At 45.4% G+C, this 20,168-nt stretch overlaps 1 protein-coding gene across 3 annotated transcripts in view; it reads right to left on the bottom strand.

The window, feature by feature from the left end:
• LOC111162543 (calcium voltage-gated channel subunit alpha1 A) overlaps window positions 1-20,168 on the bottom strand; it is a 213,317-nt gene that overhangs the window by 155,464 nt on the left and 37,685 nt on the right. For all 3 annotated transcript variants that reach the window (XM_022527035.1, XM_022527034.1, XM_022527033.1), the window contains exon 3: window positions 18,219-18,358. In XM_022527035.1, the coding sequence (XP_022382743.1) occupies window positions 18,219-18,358 (140 nt within the window). The remainder of the gene's footprint in view (window positions 1-18,218; window positions 18,359-20,168) is intronic.

Here is a 20,168-nt window from a genome sequence, read left to right as displayed (position 1 = left end):
TCCCTCCCTTCTTTCCTTCCTTCCAAGATTTTATTTATTTATGTGACACACACAGAGAGAAAGAGAGAGAGAGAGAGAGAGAGAGAGAGAGAGCACAAGCAGGAGGTATGGCAGGCAGAGGGAGAGGGAGAAGCAGGCTCCCTGCTGAGCAAGGAGCCCGATGTGGGGCTCAATCCTAGGACTCTGGGATCGTGACCTGAGCCAAAGGCAGACTCTTAACTGACTGAGCCACCCAGATGCCCCTGGACAGATTTTTCTGAGACAAACAGGGTGGCAGGTTCTGGGTGACAACAACGAAAGCTTTTTGTAGGAGTGATATTTGATTCAGCACCTCACGTGTCAGCTGGAGATGGACCCCTAGAGACATGGAAACTGATTTGTACCAAGAGCCTTGGATCAAGGGCCTGAGCTGGGCTAAGGTGGGCCTTGATCTGGCTGAGGGTGCAGATCACAGTGTCCACCTGGCTCTTGCTGTCTCCTCCTGAAATAGGGGAGCGAAAAGGCCTGATGCAGAGGACTCAGGCAACCCCTGGCACAGACCATGTGCATAGTAAATAGGAAGAATTATCACTATTAGCAAGAAAAACATTGCCATGTATCTAGCTAAACTCTCCCTGGCAGGTCCACCAGCTGTGACCTCTTGGAGCTAAGTCAGGCAGGCTGGTAGCAGTCTTCACCTCCCTGATTCCAGGGTCTGATAATCCTGGAATCAGCATCGTCTGCTCCATTTATTGCCTGTGCCTTTAAGAGTCAGGCTTCATCCTTGAAATCCCAATTCTTCCACTTCCTAGTCATGTGGCCTGAGACAAATGCTCTAGCTTTTCTGAGCCTCTGTTTTCTCATCTGTAAAATGGGGATGACATCTTGCACCCACGGGAGGCAGGGACCGAAGGGAATGGTCCTTGTAAAGGTCCTGGCTGCAGAGAGCATGGCCATAGCCAGTGCTTCACCTGTGGTCACCATTACTACTGACACCTTTACTTGCCCTGCAAATGAGGGACGACAAGCCCCATTTCACAGATGAGGAAGTTGAGGCTCAGAGAGACGAGAAGGTTCACCACAGGCCAACAGAGCAGTGGAGGAGAGCGCAAAGGACCCAGCTGTCCAGATTCACCCGGCCTCCTGACTGGCCACGCACCCTTCTCGGGACTGTTCTTGTTTTCCCAGCTGTATAATAGGGACAAGGGCAGCCCCTAAGGGGTATACTTATACTCCCCTAAGGGAGAGGGATATACTTGGAGGATTAAATGACATAATCTACTCGATCTTGAGGACAGCACTGGGCACATGGTAAGCTCTCTGTGACTCAGTGCTGATCCGTAATGCCCCCAGGTCCCTAAACCGGACACTGAGGAAGCTCACGTTGGTATGACTCCAGGGTCCAGCTCTTGATCACAGCTCTGCTGTTGAAACTACAGCTCAAAAATATGCAAGCCTTACCTGTTCCTTTACAAAGGACTAGGAAATGTAAAATTAGAGGCTGTTCCCCCAATCTCTTTCGTTCTCAAAGACCTCATTGCTCTTGGCTTCCCAGGATGCCCCTTGGCCGGCACAGCCCCCCGAGTGAGGCCAGATGGAGAGTGGAACCTTCGCTGCTCCTGTGTCTGGAGCATTCGCTCAGGCTTCAGAGCAACACGACTGAAATTAAGGGTATCCCGTGCTTCCTACTGTCCATCCCTCAGCAACGCCTGGGCAACCCTGCCAAAGGGCACGGCTCTTTCCACCGCCAACTACGAATTCATTCATGCATTCATTCATTCATTCATTCAGTAGATATTTACTGAGCACCACTCTCAGGTTCTGCACTAGGCTCTGAGTTCAGTCTTTGTCCTCCAGAGAAAGAAGACAGGTGACTAACCCAGTATAGAGATGACACCAGATCCCATAAAGAAGGGACCTACACTGGCCTGATATTAAGCATGGTGTAGGGAGGTCAGGAAGGCTTTCTGGAGGAAGAGATAGTTAATATCAGTAAATATGTACTTCCTTGAGTCCCATGAATGCACCCCCTGGCACCTTGGTCCCCCTCCAGGTCCCCTGGACCTTCCTATGTACAGCAAACTAAAGGTCTACACTTGGCACAAAAGGGTAGATTCCTTTCTAACTGGTCAGTGCTCGTGTCACTCCAGTTGTTACATACTTTAAATATCGCATCTGAGTCAGAATTAGCTAGATACAGAGAGCATATTCTAGATACAGGCAACAACATCTACAAAGGTCCTGGGGTGAGTGAGCAGATGCTGCTGATGGAGGAGGCTGGCATCCCTCTCCCTATTTTCTCCCTCTAAAATGCAACTGGCTCTACAACGGGGTGGATCTGCATCCACGTCCTGGTCTAGAACTTCCCATCTGTGTGACTTTGGACAAGTGACTCTTCCTCTCTGGATCTAGTCTTCCTCAACTGTGATACTATTCATGGAGCTATGGGGAAGCTGGAAGGCAATGAGGGTGTATAAGGGGTGTGGCCCATGGCAGGTGCTCAACTAATGCCAATTTCCTTTCTCTGAGGTTGACCTTCCCTGATGGCATGCGTTATAAAGCTGGAGTTTGGGGAGGGAAGGCGGGGTGGGGGTAATGCATAAAAATAAGGCAGATGTAAAACAGAGTTAGGGCATGAAGAAGGGCTGGAGAAAAGGTCTCCGTACAGATGCCTGCCAGTCTGGTTTCTATCCTTCTGAGCTGATAGAATTGGAGGAGGTTTCCATTCAGCTCTGATCAGGAGCAGATGACATTTCAAAAAAAAGAAAGAAAGAAAGAAAGAAATCAAAAGCCCAGCTGACATAAGGAGCCAGGTTGTATGGCTATGAACTGTGCTGGGTTTACATAGCAGGTAAGAAATCTGTTCTCATGCTTCAACTGCCCATGAGGACTCAGAACTCAGGTGTCAAGTTGAGATTTGATAAAAGCTGTGTGATCTTCTCCACCTTTAGTTCCCTGGGGGCCATATGATGGGCCCTGGGCTCTCAACAGAGCCTTTATTGACACTTTCTCTCCTTTCCACTGTATGACTGACATGGTAATAATAACACATCATCCTTGTTTCTTGCTACAAGTCAGGAACTAAAAGGAAGGGGAAGGTGTGGCACCAATGACTAACAGAAGTCAGGGCAGAAGTCCTCAGGGGACAGAAATCAGGGTCTCAGTATTCCCACTGAATAACTTCTTAGATACACACCCTTTGCAATATGATGTAACGCTCCTCCCACCAAGAGATGGGATTTATTGCCCCATCCCTCGAATCTGGACTGGCCTCACTGCGTACTTTGGCCATCAGTGGCCAAAGAGAGGACACTACCTGGGACCAGCCCTCCAGGGGCCTGTGTACTCCCTCTTACTCCAAGAACACTGCTTCTGCCATATGAACAGGCCCACATTAGCCTGCTGGAGGATGAGACCATGTGGGGCAGAGCACAGTGGTCCCAGCCAAGGCCATTCTAGACCAGCCTATAGACAGCCAACACGCAAACAGGAGAGCCACCCAGCTGCCCCACAGCTGACCACAGTTGCATGAATGTGCTGATCTGAGATCGGATGAAGCACCCTTGCTGAACTGCCAACCCTCAGAGCCATAAACTAAATAAATGCTGTCACTTTAAGCCACTGGCTTTTGGCACTGTTTGTTAAACGGCACTATCACGACAATATATAACTGACAGGCAGAAGCACACAGAAGAGATGATTATAAGGTGAGTGAAGACAGTTTTAAAATAAAATAGTCTGACTTTAAATATACCCTTTAGCCATATACAAAATCAAAAGTTAGAACAGTCTCTAGAATGGTTAGAAAAGTGAAATGCTTTCCCAGGTTCTCTCGGAGCTAGATGTGGCCATGAGCGTACTGCCTGCTGGCCATGAGATATAAGTAGAAGCCTGGTGGATGGTTTCTGGGAAAGATTTTGCTCTGCGTGATGCAAAAGTTGGCAGAGCTGGGTGGGGTCATCTTGTCCTTGCTTCTTCCTGCCTGGAAAGTGGACATGATGCTAAAAGCTCCAGCAACCATTTTGCAACCAGGAGACAAAGGCCAAGAGAAAGCCAAGAGATTGGCCAATAGATGCCAGCCCACACTAGCCCACACCCACTGCCAACTTTTTGTAACATAACAAAAAATAAGCCCCCATTTGTTTAAGCCACCACAGGTTGGATCTTCTGTTACTCGCCATTTCTGAGCCACACAAGACTCCACAATAGGAACATAGGAACCGCACTTCTTCTTTATTCAGGTGTGAACACATGCGTTGCCGTGCCATCCTCAGTGGTGAGATTACCCTGCTAATGCAATTCTCACCTCACAGTGAGAGAAGCCCAGTTTGTTCATTTGTGCTTTTCTGGAACAAATTCTACTCATTGCTGCCAGCTAAAGACAATGCAAAATGTTGCTAACTCATCCCCAGTCCCGGACCCTGGATCCCACCTGGATCCTATTTGGCTCCTCTGCTTCAACATTCTATTCCTGTTATTCACTCTGACCTCTATTCTTCTCTGCACAGAAGTCCCGCGCCCATCAGGCCAGGAAGGAGAGAGTCCTCTGTCTCTAGAGTATCATTAAAGCCCAAACTCCCCAAAGGTTGAGGGTCTGGCTTTCAGCTGCCCTTCCTTTATCCCTTCCCTACAGAGCAGCTGTTCTCACTCCCCATGTGGGGCCAAGAGGGTGAGATTTGTTTTCCTCTCATTGATGCAGACTAAAGATGAACTGACCCCCAAAATGCTTCACCGGGAAAGCCAAGGAGTTGAGCGAAAACTCACGGTAGAACCAGCTAAGTGTAGCCATCAAGACAGACACTGTGGGTGCTATGCCCGTGTCCCACATCGCTCATTCTGAACATCTAGGATGTTCTGGCCACAGAAGCATGCTCAGTCTGAGTGCAGGGCAAAACAGGAGAGCAAGGGAGCTCACGCCCCAGGAGGATCTCCCAGCCCAGTGCCATCACTCCATACGTGAGCTAACTCTGAAGGGCATGTGCTACCTGCCTCCCAAAGTTCTCCAGAGAGTTGAAGCAAGCACCAGTTGCAAGTGGCACTAACTCACTGCCTAATGTAAACTTTATTGACTGTCTTCTCTTCACTATCTCACCCCTCTACTCTCCATCTGTGTTTCCTGGGATCTACAAACAAGTTACTGGCCTTCAAATCTTTGTCCCAGCATCAATTTGAGTTCTGTATTGCAAACACCAAAAATTTTTAGGAAGCTCAGATAATCAGCTGGAATACAGAGGAGGGGACTTGGAAAGTGGGCCAGAGCAATGTAGCCAGGCCAATAATCCCCAGGGTAGCAGGCTGCTAGGAAGGAACCCGGACCATCCCTTCGTGTTTCAAACATTCTGCTTTCCAGTTCCTTGGTCAGGGAGTGTGTGATTGGTTGAGTTTGAATCACATACCCTGATTACCAAGGTCTGGAGAAAGGACGACTCCCCCTTCCTGAAACCTTTGGTTTATGAGCAAGTGTGATCCAGGAGTACTACGCACAAAGGGGTATTCTCCCCAGATTGGAAGAGGGGGTTAGATGTTGCATGCCAAATTATCAGGAGCCAATGTTCTTCACAGCAGACTAACCGGTCTGTGGAACTGGGCCTGGAGAAGCACTCATAATTATTATCATCATTATAATTACAGTTATTAGTGTTAGAATAGCTAACAGCACTGAGCACTTATTCTGTGCCAGTTTTTAAGTGTTTGACATGTATTATCTCGTGGAATCCTACCTTTTGCGGTAGGTACAACTCTTCTTCCCATTTCACAGATGAGGAAGCTGAGGCCCACAGAAGCACCAAACCCCTTCTTCCTTTCTCTTCAAACCATCCCTCCGTAAATACCATCCATAAACCCACCCTACCACGTGTCAGACACAAGCTCATTAAACCTTTCAAATAACTCTACAAGATAGGGCATGATACCCTGTTTTCCAGGTGAGTGAGCTAAGATCTCAGGGTGGCAGAGCCACACGCCCAAGGTCACACGACTTGGGAACGGAGCTGTGTATTGAATCTGTTCAAACTCCTGAGCCCACAGTCCTAACCATGTGTGTGTACGTACTGGCTGCCCTCTCTTCTAGAGTTGCCCACACGAGGAGGAGCTGACTGGCAAAGCAAGGTTGCAGCTCGAGCCCTCTACTACCCAAGTCCTTTTTGATGTAGGACTCACCTCCGAAACCAAAATTCACCAGACATATCACTACCGAGAAGTCACACCAGGTTGAACCTCAATTTCTGCTGCCCTGGTGCATCATATCCTAGTTCTACAGGACAGAGCCTCTCAAGCAAATTTCCTATATGTCACCAAGTAAAACCACCCCAAATGTACCCTCCCCATTTCATGAAGATCTGTCCGGATGTTCCAGTATGATGTAACTAGAATTTTATTTGGCAAGAGATACGTAACAATATGTGATACCCATTTTCTTCATCTTTCTAAACATGCCCAGGATTTCACTCTTCTAATAAAACAACAACAGCAGCAACAACAAAAACAAAAAACTTTTGTAAAGGAGAGGAAAAAGACTCAGGAAATCAAGCTAATTCCCCAATGAGTTCACTCAATCCTCAAACCCTGGTGCAGATGGTAGAAACTACCAAAGCCTTTCCTCCTTCCTTCGCTTTTCAATCAGACCTTTGCCACCAAGATGTCATGTGTCCCCATTCCCCCTAGGACAACTCTTTAGAGTCACTCTTTTCCTCCTAATGTAAACTTTATCCTCTCTTTAGCTGCAACTGATGTGGCTGACTGTGGCTTGCCTCTTCCTAATTACCTATCCCCTGAACCTTCTGTTTCCTTCCCTGATCCTCTTCCTCTCCCTGGTCCCTCAGTGCCGGCACTCCCCTGACTCCCTGTTCCTGTCCCTTATACCACCGCACCTGTAGAACTCAGGCACTTTCCAGGCTTAACCAACCTCTTTGTGGATGACTCTCAAGACCAGGCGGGCCAGGCAGGCTTTAACTGTTACCTACATCTGTCTAAATGACTTTTCTACTTTGATGTCTTACAGGAACTTCAGCATGACTGAAATAAGTTCTCCCTAGAAGCACCCTGTGCTCCTGCAATGGCACTACCATTATACCAGTCAACAGTCAGTTGGTTATCATGCTCTGGAATGTTTTTTCCTGGGAAAGTGTCCTTAAATCCATCCTTCCCTTCCTATTTCCATTATCATCCAAAATCATCCCAGACATGGGATCACCTCTATTCTAGGACTAGCTCCAGCACTGGAATCCTCCTTCCCCTCTCCCTTCTCTTGACTACATTCTATTGCTAAAAATTATCCATCTGATCTTCACCTCAACCCAATGAGGTAAGTATTAATATGAGTCTCATCTAACAGATGAGTAAAATAAAGATGAAGAGTAAATCATTTGCCAGAAGTCACACATCTTCTGAGCATGAGAGCCAGGAATGTGAATTCACATCCACAAAGTGATGTTCTGTCTTACGTGGGAGAGTTAAGTTCTGATTCTGAAGTAAGTGCACAAAGAAAAAATTGCAGACTCAAAAAACACCTTTGACAAAACTTTAAATCATCCATAAAGTACAATATGTATGGTTTTGCATATTTAAGCCTGGGCAGTAATAAGCATGTATAATGTGGACAGTAATATGTGATATAAAAGAATGTGAATAGTATGCTTTATGTGACAGATATCGCTAAATGTCCCAACAGCCATTTCCCTTTCCCCCATCTTTCTTACAAGCAGAACTAGCCTTCCAGAAAATGGCAAATATGCCAGACATGCATGTTTCTGGTCTGCCCTGAAGCTGGAAATGGTCATGTGCCCCGGGTATAGCTGATCAGATGTGGAGGGAAACCTTCTGGGGAACTTCTGGGCAAGATTTGTTTCTCCTAGATAAAAATGAAAAGCCTCCAGTGAGAGTTTTCTCTCCTTGTCATTACTTTCCTGCTTTTGAATGAGACGTGAGAGGAGGAGATGTGGCAGCCATTTTGCCACCTTGGGGCAACAAATCATGAGGTAAAAATTCAACTCACTGAGGCGGGTAGGAAGACATCACTGAGCCATTCAATTAATCCCGGCCTACAGATTTGTGGATTTCTAAATCAGGTAACAAAAACATCTCCTTCGTGCTAAAGCCTCTTCTAGATGTCTCTTCTTTTACTTGAAGAGAAAACATTCCTAGCTGAAGTACTAGGTTCTAGGAAGATCATGAATCATACTCATTCCTTGGAAAAAAAACTCACTAAATGCAATGGCAGGTAGAAATGACCTCATGATTTAATTATTATATTCATCTTTTTTCTTTTTCTATGTGTGCCAATTACATAACAATGATTTTGTATAAGTCAGATTTGCATAGAATGCAGTTCTGCTACACACTTTGCAGTTTCTGCTTTGAAAACATCCAGGGCTATTTCCTATGAATCAAAACTCATCAGTCTAATTTACAAAGACCTCTCAGTCTGATTCCTCCTGTCCACTCAATCTTATAATGATTCAACTTCACGTCCCTGGAATACTAATATAAAGCAAAGGAAAGGAGCCCCAGCCACATTTTAGTGCCCAGAGCAGGACTTAAAAGAGTTTTCGGTTTCCTTCCTGCCTGCTTCTACTGCCAGAGTTTCATCTCTTAAAATTCTGTGGGTGGTCTCCAAATATGCCTGTGAACAGTGAAAACAAAACAACCCATAACCTTCGATGCCAACCATGTCTCTTCAGCACCACAAAAAAAAAGTGACTCCTAAAATCAAAGCTTCTTAGGGTGGAAGGGACTCCGGGGCATGAAGTATTTGATACTTTTTTGCCTGTGATGTCTCCGAAAGAAGTTTACATGTAGACGAGTTAAACACTTAGAAAATACACTCCAGCTGTCTGGTTCAGTGTGCAACCTGCACAACTTAATACAGTAGGCCTGAGAATGCTCAGACCCTGCTCAGACCACACCCCCTTCCACACAATCCTGTTCATTCTTGTGCCACTTTGTTATTGCAAGGTAGCTAACAAAGCTGATTCTAGAGGAGTTTTAGTCCATCGAGAGCTCAACGCATAAGACACGCCATAATTCCTAGGGCAGGATCACAGCAAATGGGCAGACTTATCATAGCCACAGTACATATGACAGTTAAGTTGACACTCCCAACTGCCCTCCAAAACTGCACCATCTGATCTAGACCAGATGAAATGCAGGGGCACTTGGGAAGGGGCTTCTGTGCCTCAGTTTATTGGACACTGAGACTTCCCTCCATGTTGGCAGGTTATAGGTACCATCAATTCAGTTGTTCTGTCAACAACATCTACTGAGCACCTCCTGTGTGCCAGGCACTATTCTAGGCATGGGCAGAAGAAACCAAATCCCTGTCTGCAGGGAACTTACCTAGTGGAGAAGACTGGCAGAAAATGAAGTAAAATATATAGTTTGTCAGAAAGTGGCAAGAACACAGAAAAAAATCTAAATAGAAGAAAGAGGACAGGAAGTGTCAAAAGTGTTGGAATTGTAGATAAGGAGCCAGGGGACATTGGTGTAAATTCTTAAAGATGAGGAAATGGATTGAGAAGAGCGTACCAGGTGTAGGACACTGCAAGTGCAAGGGCCCTGAGGTGGAAACATGTCTGAAGTGTTCAAGGAGCAGTGAGGAGCCCAGAGCTGCTGGTGCCAAGTGATCAAGGATGGCTACTGATGAGGGTGGGAGGTGATGGGGTAGATCATGCAGGTCCTTGTGGGCTGTGGTGAGGACTTTGGCTTTTACACTGAGTGAGACAGGAACCATGAGAAAGATGTGAGCAGAAGAGTGATTTGATCTAATTTATGTGTTAAAAGGATCCTTCTGGCTGCTTGTGCTGATAACAGGCTGTGGGGAAGGAGGGCAGAAGCAAAGAGACCTAGGTACAGCCTGCTCCATCAAGGCTGAGAGATGATGATGGCTCAGCTCAGGTAGTGGCAGGGGAGGTAGAAGAAGACAGAACCTACAGAATGTGCAAAAGGATTGACCACAAGGGAGAAGGTGTCAAGATTTTTAGCCAGAGCCCCTGGAAGGATGGAGCTGCCATCCAATGATGTAAAAAGACAGGAAGAGAGATATGAGAAGGATGCCCAGGAGTTCAGTTTTGGACATCTTGACTGTGAGATGTCTGTGGACTCCTCCCCATGTGGAGACTGCAAGAGAGCTCTGGGCAGAAGACTTAAGTTTGGGGAACATCGGTACTGAAGGTACTTAAACCTTTTAGATTGGCAGACAACACCAAAGGGCTCATCATAGCCAGAGAAATCAAGAAAAATGGGGCTTTGATTTTCCTATATCCTGCCCCCCAAGCCTCAGTTTTACCATTCTGTTACATGACCCCATTGAAGGCGAGAACTTGTCATCTCTGGGTTAGGCCCAGGTCCTGCCCAGAGAGGAAACTGTCCACTTTCTACAACCTCTGTAACAACATAGCATCTCCAATGCCTGTAGCTCCTCCTGCATAAAGCAAAGCACAGTGTCTCTCACTTGGCAGCCTCTTTCTCAGCCCCAGGCACCCACTTGCTTCCCGTTCCGCTGAGATTTCCTCTGCCCGCCAGGCAGCCGCCTCCCTGCCCTGGTGCAAAGAAAGGAGTCATTTAGCCCTGCAAACTGTAGAGGCAGTGGCCAGATGTCTCTCTGGAGGCAGGCTGGTGTTTGTCATAGCAATTCAAGAGGACAAGACCTCGATCAGCCCCTAAACCTGCAGAGAGATGGATGGCAAGGTCTTCTCCAGCCACACAAGGAAACTGGCCAAGAAGCGCAGTATGGAGCAATGTCACCTGGCCATCTGGTCCTCACTCAGTCCCTCCCCACTCCAATGAGGGGTGGAGGGAGAAAGGAGGACGTCTTTATCTGGTCAAGTGTGCTGTGCGCTGTCCGGGGTGCTGAACTCTCTACCCGGCTTTTAAGCTATTATGGCTCCAAGACAAGGACTTTTGGGAGATGATCCATGGAATTAAAAGGGATAAACTAGAAAGCATGAAGTCGGTAAAGGGAGCGCTGATGAATGGGTATCATTGTGAGCAACTAGTATTCAATCCTGTGGAAGGCCCTTTGAGAGGTAGAACACACCTCCATGTCTCACTGAGGAACAGGGAAGCCAGGCCTATTTACACATGGACTCCCTTTCTCACTGGTTAAGGGCTGCTCCTGGGGGTGTTAAATGTCTGTCATGTGGCTGAACAAACTCCTGCAAGTCTGGAGAAGACCCTCCAGCACATATGCATAAAAATGAGAGGTACAAGGAGGTACTAGAGGTTACAAGGTACAAGGAGGTACCTCCTTTGGTACTGGAGGTACAAGGAGGTTAGCTTGCATGGGAACTGCCCAGCACAGGTAAACTCAGAGGTGAGCGGGACGAATATGGAGTGGGACATTTGCAGGATCTACCACACACCTCCAAAGGAGTATGTTCTAATTTCTTTCCCTTCAATTCACCAAATCCCATTTATGAAGAACTCGGAACGGTCCGGGGGGAATGGTCCAGGGACTCAGTTCACGGTGTTGGCTACAATGTTGCCTTTTCTAATCCCTACCACAGCCCGAAGAGGCAGATGCTATCCCTTTTTCCAGGTGAGAAAACCGAGGTTTGGAGGGATACATGCATGTTCTCGAGTTCGTCACTGGCAGAGATCCTTCCAACTCTGAAGCCCAAGTCTTAACCATTAGTCTGGGCCAGTCTTCCATGTGTGGACATCTCTTCTGCCCATTTTTTCCCCCTGCTATCATAGAGTCCAAGATGGGGAAGAAAAATAAAGATCCTCCTGACTTTTCTGAAAAACTTCATTTTAATGAAATGATGTAGGACTCAAGAACATGGATTCTAGCTCCAGATATACTGAGTTCAAATCCTAGATCTACCACTTATGAGGTAGATGACATTGGGCAAGGTGTTTAGTCTCTTTGAACCTTGGTTTCTTCAACTGTCAAGTGGGGGTAATAGTGGTACTTAATTCAGAGGACTGTAAAGATCACCTGAACATACAAAGTGCCTTCTAAGTTCTAATTTGTCAATGTTGCCACTGCTACTAGTAACAGGTATTATGTTCTTAGGGATACTGGGGTGAATACAGCTCTTTGAATTTAACTTGGGCCTCAGGTTATCCTAGTTTTAGGGCATGGTCCCATTAGAGTGGTTGAGATCCTAATCCACCCTTTATTAGCTGGAGGATCCCTGAGGCTCTCTGAGCCTCAGATTCATCTCTACAAAAGGCTTGTGGAACTGAAATGTGATAATACACACAAAATTGTTAATATAGTGCTGGCACATAGTAAATGCTTAATAAATGATGGGAATAACAAGCATGGCAGCCAACAACATTATTATCACCATCACCATATTACAAGATGGAGAAGCTACCTCCTGCTGTTAGGAAGTGAGACTGCTCCTGGTGGAACACAGTTCAGCAAATATCATGACAACCAAACACTTTGAACAATAAAAAGATCAATGCTCTCTCAATGATAAAACTCTTTGAATGATAAGAAGCATTTGTGCCATGGTAGGGAATTCTTATGATACCCAGGATGACTGATCCACGGTGGGGCGGGGGGGGGGTAGAATTAATGCAGACAGAAGTTAAAATAAAATGCAGCTGGTATTTACAGGAGCTGTTAGTTGGTCTCCTGAGTTAGAGCACCAATTGGGTTTTGTTGTTGTTGTTGTTGTGTTTAGAATGTTTTTATTTTCAGGCAACTCAGAACAACAACATGGAGGTGAAGGAAGGAGGAGAGAGTGAAGAGTGGTGATATGTGTTGTTAAATTGATCAAAGGGAAGACAGCGTGAGGTGTGTGACTCTGGTCAAGTCATTCTGACCCTGCTGGACCCCAGTTTCTTCAGCTGTGTAAGGGGGAACTGGGATTATTATCTGAGACTCCCTTTCTATCTCTCTGGAAAGGGGCTATGGCTGGATACTTGGACAGGAGGAAGGAAAATGCAAGGCTCTGATGGCAGAAACTCGGGGGGCATCATATTATACCACTTTCACCGCCCCCAAACTGGGGTTCTAGGCTCCTTGACATGAACACAGATTCTGATTCGGAAGTTTCCTGATTTGCCACCATCTCAGTGTAACTTGGCTTTGGGCAAATAACTTAGCCTCTCTGTGTCTTAACTCCCTTATGAGTGAAATAAAGGGTTTGGACCTGCCAGAGTCCACTGATTCCTAAAATTCAGTGATGCTATGAAAGCAAAGCCGTCCTTTCCTGATGGTCCCCAAGTAGTTGGGTATTTTCAACAGTTCTGATCCTCAACAAAACTATCCGAAGCCTGGGGTAGTTGGTAGGACCTTCCAAAATGGAATCATTTTTACAGAGTCATGAAATGTCAGAGTTGGCAAGGACCAAGAGTTCATCTGTCCCATGCCTTACCTGATGTCAGAGTATCTGTCATAGACTCCCAGGCTATTTAGCTATATTGATGCAATGATCCCCATCTCCATAAACAGCTTAGTGCATCTTCCTGAACACTCTGTATCTCAGAAGTGTTACTGCTTTGCAGCCATTTATTTTACTGAGCAACTATGCCAGGTACAGGGCTAAGCCTGTGAGCACAGAAACAACTGTCTTCATCCCTACTCTGGTCATGTCCACAATCTCCTTTGTTAACACGCACAATTGCATTATTTGACCTCCCAGATGTTCATATATATATTTGAGCACTACAGTCAAAGCTCTGTCATCTCAGAAATACAGCCAAGCTTCTGAAATCCTCCTCTTACACAATTTCAATTTAACGATCAGACCTTCAAATACAATAGAAGCCCACTTCAAAGGGGTTTGATAAAATTGCAAAGTTAGGATTTCTCTGAGGCCTTGAACTACACAGAGCAAACCAGACTCCATCGGTATGATATTTCCTGCCAAATTTTACAAAAGAAGAAGGCAAGAACCCTATTAATCCATGAAGAAATGAATGGTGTTTTAATGCCGCGGTTTGCTTAGAAATGTGAGAAGACAATGAGTTAATCAAAAAGTGCTCATTAAGGCCATGTTGTCTCAGGTCAGATTAATACACTCACATCCCCTCCCCCTGGAATGCAGAACTAAGAGTGTACCGCCTTTGCTTGGCAGTACCATTGCACAGAAAGCGGAGTTTGCAGGGCTTGCAGTCCCTACTCTCTGTTCCTTGCTTACAGCCCAACGGGAGACCAAACAGCCCACTGGAATATGAAATTTGAGTTATGTGCTTGATTTGAAGGATACAGAACGACTAGACAATAAAGAAGGGTGGCCAATTATGGGAGAAGCAACAGGGAGGCAAGCAGGAGAAAGGAAGGCAGGAAAAATGAAGAGGGAAAGGAAAAGGGGTAAGAAAGGAACAGAATGGCGGCTCCTTGTGGTATTAGGAGCAGGACCCCCTGAGAATCTAATGAAAACTACAGACCAGAAAAATATACATACACACACATAATTTTTGTGTGCAATTTCAGAGGATCCATGAATCCCATTAATTCTAATGCTCTCATCCTTAGGACCTGTCTCCGATGAAGAATTTCTCCTCTAGGGCCTCATCAGATGTCAAAAAACTAGGAAAAAAGATCATGTTGTTGTAACCAAAGAGCAAATGCAAACACCCAAGTGGCTAACTAACTTATCACACAGCCGCCTTTCAACTTTATGACCATTTATTGAGACTTATGACATGCTGAATGGCATACGAGCTTCTCTGGATATTCCAAGAACCATGTTATTAAAAAAACAACAACAACAAAAAACACAAGGATTTTAAGGCTTCTTCCTGCCAGCAAGGTCAAGCCAGCCCCTGCCAGCAAAAGTCAGCCCCCAGGGAGTATAAATTGGCACAACCACTTTGCAGAGCTATTTGGCAATGCCTCATGAAGCCAAGGATGCACAGAGTACACAACTCAGCAGTTCCAATCCCAGGTAGATTGCCCTAGAGAAATCCACTGGCAAGAGTGAGGGGACAGCTTGGTTCAAAATAGCCCAAAGCTGGAAACAACCCAAATAGAAAAATACATGGTAGAATACTCATACTGCAGAATACGATGCAGCAGGGAAAATGGATGAATGAGACCTAGTCTTGTCAATCACATTAATCTCGTGGTGAGTGCAGAAGGAAGGCTGTAGAAGGAAATGTTTACAGAGAAACCTAAAACTGTGTAAGAATGCACTATTTATATTTCTCATATATTTGTGTTGTCAAAATGTAAAGCAGGTACTACATATTTCCTATACCCTTATTTACACATATATAAAAGGGCAAATACATAACTGGAAATGATAAACACAAAACTCAGGAAGTGTTTCTGCACCAGGAAGAGAAAGAACAAGGACAGGGAAGAGAACACAGGGGACTTATACTGTAAGAGAAAGATTTCATTTGGGGGCGCCTGGGTGGCTCAGTTGATTGAGCGTCCAACTCTTGGTTTTGGCTCAGGTCATGATCTCAGGATTGTTGGATAGAGTCCTGTGTCAGCCTCCACACTCAGCGTGGAGTCTGCTTGAGTTTCTCTCTCCCTCTCCCCCTTCATCCCCCCCACAAGCTCTCTCTTTCTCCCCATCCCCCCAAGTAAATAAACAAATCTTTAAAGAAAAGAAAAAGAAAAAGAAAGTTTTCATTCTGATGGTAGGCTGTTGTTCCATCACCTTCCTGTCCTCACCTCTTCCACTCTCTCCCTCACTCTGTTCCAGCCACTCTGGCTTCCTCACTGTTCATCGAACATATCAGACACAGTCCAGCCTCAGGACCTTTGAATGTGCTATTCCCTCTGCCTGGCACTTTCCTCCTTTAGCTATCCTGAAGGCTCATTCACTCACCTCCTTCAGGTTTTCATTCAAATACTGCCTTCCCAATAAAGTCTTCTCTGTTTTCCAGCCCTCCTGCTCATAACATGTCCCTTCTCTGTCAATTGTTTCTCTGTAGCCCTCACCGCCACCTAACACACTAGATATTTATTCATTCACTCATTCATTCATTTAGTTTTTCTTCACCACTTGACTATGTGTTGCACAAAAGGAGGGACTTTTATCTGTTTTGTTCACTGCTGTGTCCCAGAGCCTGGCACATAATAAGTGTGCAAAAAATATTCACTGAATGGGTATTTGTATACATGAATATTTGTTATATTATTCTCTATTTTTGAATGTCTGAATACTTTGTTTTGCACTTTTTAAAAAAAGATTTATTTTAATTTTTTATTATATTATGTTAGTCACCATACAGTACATCATTAGTTTTTGATGTAGTGTTCCATGATTCATTGTTTGCATATAACACTCAATGCTTCACGCAAGGGAGGGGAGCACGACTGTGGTGGGGTGGGGCAAAGGGAGAGGGAGAAAGAGTGCATCTCAAGCCAACTCCACACTGAGTGCAGAGCCTGATCCCATAACCCTGAGATCAGGACCCAAGCCAAAATCCAGAGTCAGATGCTTAATGGCCCGAGGCACCCAGGCACCCCTTTGTTACATAATTTTAACAACAACAATAACAAAGTCAGCTATTAGGATGTTTCACAGACAAGTTTCCTACTAAGGTAAGAAAAAGATGACCAATACCACAAAATGTCCTTGGAACCTGCCAAGGTCCCAAGCCACAGGACTATGGGAACAACAAACGGAGGACCCTCAGGGAGCACTCAAGCCCACTAGAGCTAGCCCAGGGTACCCACAACAGACTACTCAAATCTGAATGCCTCTACCAAAACAGCCCAATATGACAAAGCTCTTTTTGGGAAAAGCAACATTGCTCTGAAACAACAAATGTGCTCAAAACCTGAATTGCAGGAGCCCAGCCACCACAGCATGGGTGCTAAGACCCATGACATCTGCCAGGAGAGACAGGTTCTGGAACAGAGCCTAGAGGAGAAATTTGATCCTCGAAGAGAATTACAACCCCAAAGAGGACAGCTGTGACCCCACACAAGGGAGCTATGACCCCACAGAATAGACCTGTGACCCCATAGAGGGGAGCTAGAACTCCACAGAGGACAGCTATGACCCCCAAGGAGAACTGTGACCTCACAGAGAACAGCTGTAATCCCACAGAGGACAGCTGTGACCCCACAGAGGAGAACTGTGACACCACAGAAGACAGCTATGACACCCACAGAGGGGAACTATGAGCAATGAATAGGGGTCTTGGAAGACAAGCCAGTCTTATCTTGGAGGAGAAGAGTGGGTGGGCAGAGGAGCCAGAAATGAGCACAAAATGGTAATGTCTATGCTGATATCTGTTACAGAACTTTGGGGTCCCTGAAAGAGCCTGACTCGCTACTCAGCAAATCCACCTTCCTTTCTTTTAAGCACAGTCAAATGTTTCTCAGCTTCCCCTGCAGTGATGTGTGTCATGTGAATAAATTCTAGCCAAAAGAACAGGAAAGGAAGAGGCATGTGCCAGGCCCATAAAACCTTCCTAGTATCACTTTGTGTGCTCATTTCTCTTCCGTGGTTTGGTGTAGACAAGCACAGAGTTCTTGGAAGCTGTGAGTTAACAAAGAGGAGCCACAATGTGGCAAGGGCCTGCGTTCCCTCAATCACTGCTTGAAGGAGAGAGCCCAGCCAATAAGGAACAACTGTTTTGGACTTTCAATAAGTGAGAAATAAATTTCTGTTGTGTGTAAAACATTACCCAGTTTCTTCTATTGTTGTCATAACAGCTAGTGTTACTTTATACAGAGGGTCCTTCGTGGAAAGCGTATACACACTCACCTTTCAACTGTGGCATGCTATATACAGATCCAAAAACTCTTCTAAAATGGTCACTGTACCTTATCTAGCTTGGTTTTCTCCATAGCCCTTCCACAAACCACTATACTCAGAAGTCCTCAACAAACATTTATAAGCTAGAAATCAAGACCAACTTGGAATAAAGGCATCCCCAAGTGAGGCAAAAGGACCACATATGCACAACAGTTAAAAACTTCATTTCTGGAATCACATAATATTAGGTTTGAATTCCAATTCCACTAGCAGAGTGATCTTAGGCAAATTCATATCTGTGCTTCAGATCTCTCTGTGGTCCCACAGGAATATTAATATTTCCTAATTCATTGGGTTGCTGTGAGGATTAAATGAGAGAATGCACAGAAAGCTCTCTGGAAGCAGTCAACACTAATAAGCCGTTATTCTAATTGTAACCAAAAGCATCTGCTGCAACATGCAGCCAGGGTATGGAGATGGGTGCGAGATGCAGAGGCATGATGAAGAACATGGGGACTCAGCCTTCCCGAGCCCAGCCTGTACACACTAACCATGATGTTTCCAAAGTCTTTACAGTTCGAGATAATTCTAAGAAGCACAGCATCTGACACTTACCCTGTTAGCACCACCACAAAGTCCATCACGTTCCAACCATTCCTTAAGTAAGAGCCTTTATGGAAGGCAAACCCCAGGGCGATGATTTTAATGCCAGCCTCGAAACAAAAAATTCCAATGAAGTATGGTTCTGTATCATCCTGGAAGGGAGAGAAGCTAAGGTCAAGATCTTTGGCTGGGCAGAGGGTGGCATAATTGGGGATCTTGCCCACCCGGACATCTCTACCCATTTTTTCTCACCTCTCCTACCCTCCAGCACCCATCGCCCCCCAATGCATCCTTCCCAGAATTCTCTTGCTTTTGCAAGAGAGGCAGAAGCGTGGAGAAAGCACCCTCCTCCTTTCCTTTTGGCCAATCTCACATATCACTTGGTCAAACAGAATTGTTTGTTTGGATCCATGATGTCTAGTATAGCAGCCACTGGTCATATGTGGCTATTTAACTGTAAGTTAATTCAAGTGAAATAAAATAAGAATTCAGTTCCTCAGACACAGAAGCCACATTCCAGTGACTATTATATCAGACAGTGCAGATGGAGAGCATTCCCATCACTGCAGAAAATTCTACTGGAAAGCACTGGTTCAGTATGTCTGTCACACAGATCACTCAAGACCTCTGAGGTTAGACCCTGTATACCAACCTCACCCCTGATCTGACACTCGTGAAGGGTCTCAGCTGGTATGCACCCGCACAGCTCTTCAGGTTGCTAAAATACTGGAGTGATACTTCCGCATTTGCTGGCAAATGGCCAGTGTCCTGGTCCCCAGACCCTCACTGAACCTCTTGTGAGTTTCTGGCTTCCAGCTGGTAGTCTATAATATTTTAAATTAAGCTGTAAGCTCCACTCCATCACAGCCCCTACATGGATGTTTTCCAATCTGTTACGAAGTTTCTCAAGCTTCAATCCTTTCTGCCTTCATGATTCTTTTCCTATCAGCTTGCCATGATACTACTATTTGCTTTCTATTTTTCCAGCTGACTCTCTTAGCTTCACCTTAAACAAAAACCAAAAAAAAGTCTTGAAATCATAAGTTTAATAGGTTAGTGTTATGTTTTAGAATACATATTATAATTCATACCTATTAACATTTAGGTGTCTTGAGAACCATCTATATTTTGTGGATTAGGAATGAGTGGATTCTTACACGCCCCCTCTACCTACCCTTGAGCTATTACAGCTGGATCTGAAAAGGTGACAGAAAGGAAAAGAAGTCTCCTTCTCTGCACTGTCAGAATGCCAGGAGAGGAACCAGGGGGCTTAGGGATGGGTAGGGGGATTGAGAAAAATCTTAGTGCTAGTTTATAGCTCTGCTGAGTTTCACCAAATGAGTAACTTTGAATGAGGACTGTGAACGTCCCCCAGAGCTGACATCCATAACAGGAGACACAGAAGATAGAAGGACAAGTCAAATGACACCAGATGCAAGGAACCAGGCTAACATCAGAATGCGGGACATGCCTTAGGGCTATGGGACTGGTTTCTGCCATAAGTCAAGGGCAGGAGTAAAAACAGTTACTTTAGTTTAAAGGGCTTATGCAGGAATGCCTGGGTGGCTCAGTTCATTGGGCATCTGTCTTCGGCTCAGGTCATGATCCCAGGGTCCCTGGATCAAGGCCCACGTCAGGCTCCCTGTTCAGTAGGGAGTCTGCTTCTCCCTCTACCCCTCACCCTGTTTGTGCTTGTGTACTCTCTCTCTCTCTCAAAAATAAACAAATAGAATCTTAAAAAATAAATAAATAAAAGGTTTAAGCAACATAACAAAATCTAGACCCTGCTTGGATCCTGGTTTGACCAAACTGACTGAAAAATGCTATTTCTGAGACAAACACGAAAATCTGATTCCTGACTGGGTGTGACATGGTTCCAAGAAACCACTGCAAGTCGTGTTGGGTGTAAAAATGTCACTGTGGTAATGGAAGAAAATGCCCATATTTTTAGTGATGCAGAGT

The sequence above is a fragment of the Enhydra lutris genome, unplaced genomic scaffold (genome assembly GCF_002288905.1).
Source record: "Enhydra lutris kenyoni isolate GAN:26980312 unplaced genomic scaffold, ASM228890v2 scaffoldscaffold92, whole genome shotgun sequence".
Lineage (NCBI taxonomy): Eukaryota > Metazoa > Chordata > Mammalia > Carnivora > Mustelidae > Enhydra > Enhydra lutris.
Note: the sequence above shows the minus strand (reverse complement) of the source record. Positions and strands in the feature narration are given on the sequence as shown.